The sequence below is a fragment of the Colossoma macropomum genome, unplaced genomic scaffold, assembly GCF_904425465.1.
Source record: "Colossoma macropomum unplaced genomic scaffold, Colossoma_macropomum, whole genome shotgun sequence".
Classification (NCBI taxonomy): domain Eukaryota; kingdom Metazoa; phylum Chordata; class Actinopteri; order Characiformes; family Serrasalmidae; genus Colossoma; species Colossoma macropomum.
This window is the reverse complement of record NW_023494786.1, coordinates 22,974,892-22,982,165: the sequence shown is the minus strand read 5'-3', so window position 1 is coordinate 22,982,165 and position 7,274 is coordinate 22,974,892. Positions and strand designations below refer to the sequence as shown.

At 42.1% G+C, this 7,274-nt stretch overlaps 1 protein-coding gene across 1 annotated transcript; it reads right to left on the bottom strand.

The window, feature by feature from the left end:
* Positions 1 to 682: 682 nt before the first annotated feature.
* On the bottom strand, positions 683 to 7,274 carry LOC118826333 (G protein-activated inward rectifier potassium channel 3-like). The gene is made up of 4 exons (XM_036597280.1): positions 7,215 to 7,274; positions 3,675 to 3,883; positions 1,619 to 2,879; positions 683 to 1,087 (listed from the first exon to the last, which is right to left on the bottom strand). Exons 2-4 carry the CDS (start codon positions 3,846 to 3,848, stop codon positions 753 to 755), a joined length of 1,770 nt encoding a protein of 589 aa, XP_036453173.1. The 5' UTR covers positions 3,849 to 3,883; positions 7,215 to 7,274; the 3' UTR covers positions 683 to 752.

The window sequence follows — 7,274 nt, the reverse complement described above, 5'->3', positions numbered from 1 at the left end:
TTTGACTGGAAATTAAATAAAAGAAGGATGGTCTCTAACTTTTGCACAGTACTGTACATATGACTTTATAAATAAATCTATACATTCATAAAATATACAGACATGTAATCGACCAGTGGAAAATGGCACAACTGCACAAGACAAATGACTGACGTTTTTCAATGGCTGAGTACAACTGTGCTAAATATGTAGATAACTATAGGAGATATGGCAGTCTACTGGTTATATTAGCATGCTGGACAGAATTCTGTACCTAATAAAGTAGACACTGTGTACAGTGCAGGATCTCCGACTGATTCATGTGTCTTAGAAATATCCACCCCAAAACCTTTATACTTCTCCTCAACTTTTCAAAATAACTACACTATTAAAAAGGTGGTTCTTCAAGTGTTCTTGAAGTGCATGAGAAGCTCAACAGCTTCAGAAGATACAAGGGTTCTTCTATTGTTAACAATCTCAAGCTTGTAACAAAAGAAGAACCCTTTTCAAAAAAGGTCTGTATAGAACCATACACAACACATTCTCCATCACTCTGAAGAGCAATTTCACAATGCAAAGAACTCATTAATGATGCAAATGATGCTCTTAGTCTTCATGGCTCTATATACAACCACTGACTTTACTAAAGAACCCTTGAAGAACCATCTTTTTTAAGAATGTAGTATTAAAACCATTTGCCTGACTTTAGACGACATCAAATGCACTGATACTGACAAGTGGACAGGCTTAACTTTACTACCTTGGGCAATCAGCTAATGGGAATCAGACTCATTTAACTCTTGAATATTCTCGATAGTGAAAACACAAGTCCCTTGTGGCCGGAGGACATCTTCATCTTGGTCTTCCTCGTCAACCACACAGTCTCCACTCTCTTTCAAAGACCCAGGTAACTCGAGTCCAGCCTGTATCATCTGAAGCTGTTGAGCTTCTCGTGCACTGCACGGGAGGAGAGGCACTGGGTAAGTGCTGTGAAACCGCCGCAAGTCCACTCGGAATGCACCTTTCTCCATAGTCATACACGGCTCAAAACGTGCTCCCCACTCGATCTCCGTCTCAATGTAAGACGTCTTTGCCTGGCACATCATTCCTGAAACATAGAGAACAAAAAAAGATGTCATATGATTTTACATTATATCAAGAGAGTCAAAACACATTAAAGAAACAGCATTACCAAACGTGCCAATGTGCTAACAGTGAATGTATGCTAGTACAATGAATACCTGATGCTAACTGGTGGCTGTTCATTTTTAATTAATTGTTGGCAGCATTATTATTATCAAACCTGGCCAGTACACTCTTCTCTTTTCGCAACAATAATTCTTTGTTTCCTGAACTTCATTCATAATATGCTATGCGGTATTTCAGGTAGAGATATCTGCCATCAATGGATTAAAAAAAAAAGTTTTGGGCTAAAACTTTATATCAAAACAATCGTAAGACAGCAGAGCGCAAGCAGCAGACAGTGTAAACATTTCACATACTAACTTTCTATGAGGGAGCATTAAACTGTTCAGACGTCTGGTTCCTCAACATTCAACACTGACTATGTAAAACGCTCTATCACAGATGGGGGGGGGATTGGTGGAATTCCCCTCTAACGTGATGTAATTGCACTTACCTGTGGCCTCTACAATCCCCTCCAGGATGACGATAATCTCAAACTGTTGCTTGCGCAGCTGCTCCGGGCCTAACTCCCAGAAGGGGCTGTTGGAGTCTATGGTGTGCTGGATGACCTGTGGCTCCACAAGGAACAGGCGGTCAGAACCAGACTCGTAGCCAAGGTCAATCTCGGACTGCTGGAGTGGGAGGAACTCACCTTCTGACGTCTGCCTCGACTTTATGAGCTTGGCGCGCACTTTGGCGTCCACCATGTGGCTCTCGCGCAGGTCTCCCAGGCGGAACATAAGGCAAAGCTGGTCATCACGGTTGGCCACCACACAGGTCCGGCTGAAGAGGAGCGTTTCGGCTCGTTTCTTAGGCCGTGAGATCTTGGCAAACATGCAGCCCACCATGAGGGCATCAATCATGGAGCCTACGATGCACTGCGCCATGACCAGAAGGACGCCCTCGCGGCAGCTCGGGGAGACAGTGCGTGCGCCATAGCCGATGGTGCGCTGCGTCTCCACGGAGAAGAGCAAAGCTGAAACGAAGCCGTCTATGTTGGGGTAGCACACCTCGCGCCCCACAGGGATGTCGCTGGCGCTGTTGGGAGGGAGCTCGAGGTCGCCGCGCAGGAAGGCGTTGAGTGTGTAAAGCCCTGCGAATATGAACCAGGTAACTGTGTAGCACATCATGAAAACGAAGAGAAACCAGCGGTACTGGAGGTCCACGAAGGAGGTGAACATGTCGGCCAGAAAGCGCTCTTTTTCCGCCATGTGCGCCAAATCCACACGACACTTTCCATCTTTGGAGACGTAGCGCCGCTGCTCGCGCTCCTCAGGTGTGCATGTGGGTGTCTGTGCGCTCTCCGTCTCCACCAGCTTGCTGCGCGCCTTGGCATTGCCCTCTAGCTCCTGCACTGGGGTGCAAAGTGCGCTGCGGGAGGGGGTAGCCGAGGTGCTGCGTAAAGGGCTAGTGTTGGGGCTGGCCATGTTTGGCACGCTGAGGGCATGGCGACAGCACGGCCGACCAGCCGCTTCAAACAGTGAGCAGCGCCTCAGCAGGGCCAGCTCAGCCGCAGTGGGAGTGCAGATGCTGGGCCTCTGGCCGCGCATGTAGCCACGTTGCAGGCTGTAGGGCAGGTCAGTGGTGCTCTTGTGGCGGCGCATGGATGCGCGCAGCCTAGAGGTCTGGCCCACTGTGATGTCCGGCATAGGGAGGGGGCTGCTGACGCTGCTCGCATCAGGTACGATATCACCCTCGGGGAGAATGATGTCCACCTGGAAAAAAAGAAAGAAAAATAACGTGTGTAAATCTGCATGAAAGCTACATTTGGGCAAGATTTAAGATCAAACCACAAAGAAGCATTCCTTGAATTATGTCAATAAAAGCTATAAAACAGACTAATGATTAAACCGTTAACTTTTCCAGTGCTACACATTCCAAACCTCTGTTGAATGTCATGCCATGCTATACTTTTGATTCTGCTATGGAAATTAATCATTTTCCTGCTTAACTTCGCCCAGTCTGGGAGCATCATGGCATCACCAGTATAGCAGTGGCAGCTGGGGCCACAGTAGGTCAACTGCCTTGCCCAAGAGCCCAGTCAAATACACCCAGACAGTCTGCTGTGGCTGCTGGATTGCTGCTGCCCTCTCAAAAAAGATGGTGCTTCAAGGGTTCTTTATTAAAGAAAAGGGTTCTATATAGAACCATGAACACTCAAAGAATGCTTTGCATCATGAAAGGGTTCTTCAGACTGATAGAGAATGTGCTGTAGATGGTTCTATATAAAACCTTTTTGAAAATTGGTTCCATATAGCACCCAAAAGGGTTCTTCTATTGTTACAATGTCAAGCTTGTAACAAAAGAAGAACTCTTTTCAAAAAGGTTCTATATAGAACTGTCTATAGCACATTTATGCACATTTTCCATGAATCTGAAGAGCGCTTTCATGATGTAAAGAACTCTAATCATATAAAGTGTTCTCTGAGTGTTATGGTTCTATATAGGACCATTTTCTTCACTGGAGAACCCTTAATAAAGTGTGTACCCATGAAGGAATTTGGACTCACATTTGCAATCTGCGTCTGGCAGTCTCCAGTAGGTTTAGCAATGACCATTATGCTGGATTTTGGCTTGAGGCTTGGGCTGCTAACTGAGGCCAGCTTGGCTTTCAGACCATCCTGGATAGTCGCTGAAGTTCTCCTGCTTTCTACATTCGAGGTCCTTCTCCCACCGCTGTACATGGTTCAGGTTACATGTGCCACTGAGCAGAAGGCTACTAAAAGATCACACGAACATTTAATTTCAGTTTTATTTTGCCATTCTCTTTAATTTTAAAGTTTTTGTTTAATTGTTTTAATCCAGTACATTAACAAGGATATACAGTGTCATATGTGAGTGAGTGACTTCCAAGCCAAGTCTATGAGGTGCTTTGCAATTGCAAGTTGCTCTGTTTGAGTGTATCCAGTGGCATAATTACCTTAAAAAGACTGTGGAAATTGCTTGCTTACTGACCATGTCTTCACCATAGTTTGGGCACCCCTGGCCAAATTACTTATTTTGATTTTTGGATGTGAGCAGATGAAAATATAACATAAATATAACATATGCAGTAAACAGTTTTCTAAAAAAAACATTTTTTTTTGCAGATGTTAATGCACAAGTACTTTAAGAAATAAAAAAAGTAATTGTGGCACACAAGGAAGTTTTGACATTTACAGTTGCAAAGTCTCAAAACTTAATCAGCCTTGCTACAGCTAGTTAGGCTGGTTAAGAATGGTTGACAATAACTGGGATAATATTTCCAAAGCCTAATAATATCTCTGACTCTTCAACTTTGTGCTAACACTCAACAACCATGGACTCCTCTAAGCAGCTGGCCAAGGATCTGAAAATGAAGCTCATTGATAGCACATCTCCAAAGGCATTTTTGAAGAAAAAGGGAGCAGGATTTGATTAAAAGAACTCTTTGCCAGCTGGTGGTGGATCTGTTATATTTTGTATGGGAAGATGGAAAAATGGATTTCACCAATTATCAGCAAATCCTGGAAGCAAATTTGACACAAACAGTCAAGAATCTGAAGCTGAAAAGAGATTGGTTTCTACAAGAGGATGATGGTCCAAAACATTCCTTAAAATCCTCCATGAACTACTGCAGTAAACCCAAGCTGAAGCTTTAGGAAGGGTCCTCGCAGTACCCTGTTTTGTACATCATTGACTATCTGTGGATGAACTGTAAACATGCCGAACATGCAAAACACCCCAAGAATAGAAAAGTGGGTCAAAGTTAGAAAAAACAAAAACAGGAAGAGTTCTAGCTGGCTACAAACAGCATTTGCCAGCTGTCACACCTGACTTAGTAGGGTGCCCATCCTTTTGCACATGCCACAAGTGCTGTTTAATTTTTCCCTCTTCTTTTACATTAATAAAATATAAAGCAACTTAACATATGCAAGTAAATGTTATTTTTAAAAATGGTTTGCTGCAGAGGTTTGTTTACTTATTTTCACTTCAAAAATTCAAAAAATGTAATTTGGCCAGGGGTGCCATACCTGCATGCATAACTGCATTAAGTGATTGCAGCTATCATGTGTGTATAATTGCATAAGAAGAAATGTAAGGGGTCCAATAAAGACATTAGAGGGCCTGGTCACCATAGGCCACTGCAATTGTTTTCCTGCACTGCTTGCCTGGGAGCCTTTCTTTGGTTGAATGTCATTGGCTCCCTTCTCTCAATATAGGGAATTATGTTTTGAAATTTTAACTTCTTCAAATAATCAAATAATGCGTTATATATCTAGTACACATAGCTGAATCCCAAATGGCTTTTTGTTAGCAGTTAGCAGGGAGTAGGGAGACTCAGTCTGTGTGTGTGTGTGTGTGTGTGTGTGTGTGTGTGTGTGTTGGTCCACAGAAATAAAAGGGAGGGCTAAAGTAAGGAAGGCTAAACCTGCATAGTCAGAAAGAGCCTTCACTAAGCCTCTTCATCCGCTGGCTCAGCAGTATCTCCTCCAGAAGGATTCAGCTGTCTCCTCCCCTGCCCACCCTCTACATGACTCTCCGTCCATCTGAACCAACACAGAATCATTAAATATCGTCACTGTGCAAAGAAAAACATGTAGCTCCACTGTAGTAACTTTACAGGAGAGGGCAGAAACATTAACATCCAGTGTAAGTTAATGTAAAGAGGTTTTATTCCAAGTGATTTTGGAGCATTTCTCTTAGTCCATTCATCATGACAAATGGACAAAAATGGAGATACATGATTCTTTTTGGACAGCGATAATATATTTGGTTCTACTAAACACAAGGACGATACCTGTACACAACAATGGAGGTGTAAGGAATAGTTAAGGTTACATTATATTTCAGCCACATAAAGTTATAGTAGTTGTAACCTTATGTGACTGAAATATAACAGGTTTTCTGTGTTTTTGTGCAGAACACCTAAACAAGCCCTATTTTAGTTTAAGCAAATCTGAACATAATAACTCTAATGTGATTGACAGAATAAGACACTGTTCTTTTTTTTTCTCTATTACTTGCGCTATTCTGGTCATAACGCTAACCAAATGGGAAATGGTTCCCTAACAGCTAGAAGTCTAAATTCACCATGAGTCATAAACTTTTATCTAAGTAGTGTCATCCTATAGCCAGTCTTTCATGAAGCCTTTTTTGTTTGCTTAATCAGTTAACATGACACTACAGAAAACAGTAGCCATGCATGTAAAAAAAAAGTGAAAGATTCTAAATGCATAACCTTAAACTTCCCCAATAAAAGCGTTCTTAATTCTTGCCCTGTAGTCCTCAACATCATAACTTGCAAGTAAATCTAATCATTGTATAACAAATCTGTAATTAGCTCCACATTATAGTTAATTCCATAACCAGTAGTACAATTAAAATATAGATATACACCTACCTCATTAACATGACTGAAGTAACATACACATTGGACATACCAAGCCAACATCAGCCTCTGAACATCCACAGCAGAGCTGGTCATTATGTTATCATTGCGATTATGGTGAACTATGATCAGCTTACTATAATCTCAGACTCTAAACAGACTGCAATGGAAATGAAGAGCCATGGAAGTGGCCTTGCATAGGAAGATAGGTGATAATTGTCTCTAAAACACAACAGTATAAAGAGTTTAACGCAGTTTAGTGTTTATTTGGATTAAGCTGACTGGAACTGAATGCATTATTGTACAGCTGCGCTACATGACAAAGTATGTGAACACCCTTCTAATTTGTTGGTTTGGCTGTTTCAGCCACACCCAGTCCCATCAGGCGCTCAAAAACAAGTACATAGTCATCCAGTCTCCATAGAGAATCACTGGCAATAGAACTGATATTAGGTCATACACAGTGCGTGTCGATACACAAATTAACAGGTAGCGAACAAGACATGAAGAAGCAGAAGCTGGAGTAAGGTTGTCAGTCTTTACTGTTGTCTGTTTTCTTCAAGTCGTTACTTTGTAAAACTGAAATATACAAAAGGAGTGCTTATCAAAACACTGTTTGCGGTATGTAAACATAAATATAGCATTTCCCCTTATAGTGTGCTCAACAATCTGTATAACAAGATAATAAAATAGAACTTACAGGCAATGATGTCCAAGACACAAACAAGTAAGAAGCTAACAGCTGAGACCACAGCATAAC

Bases quoted from the DNA above. Each gene is read 5' to 3' on its own strand.
- LOC118826333 (XM_036597280.1), bottom strand. From the start codon at position 3,848: ATGTACAGCGGTGGGAGAAGGACCTCGAATGTAGAAAGCAGGAGAACT. The intron at 2,880-3,674 runs GTGAGTCCAAAT...CTTTTTTTCCAG, and splicing joins GCCAGACGCAGATTGCAAAT to GTGGACATCATTCTCCCCGA. The intron at 1,088-1,618 runs GTAAGTGCAATT...TCTATGTTTCAG, and splicing joins GGGGATTGTAGAGGCCACAG to GAATGATGTGCCAGGCAAAG.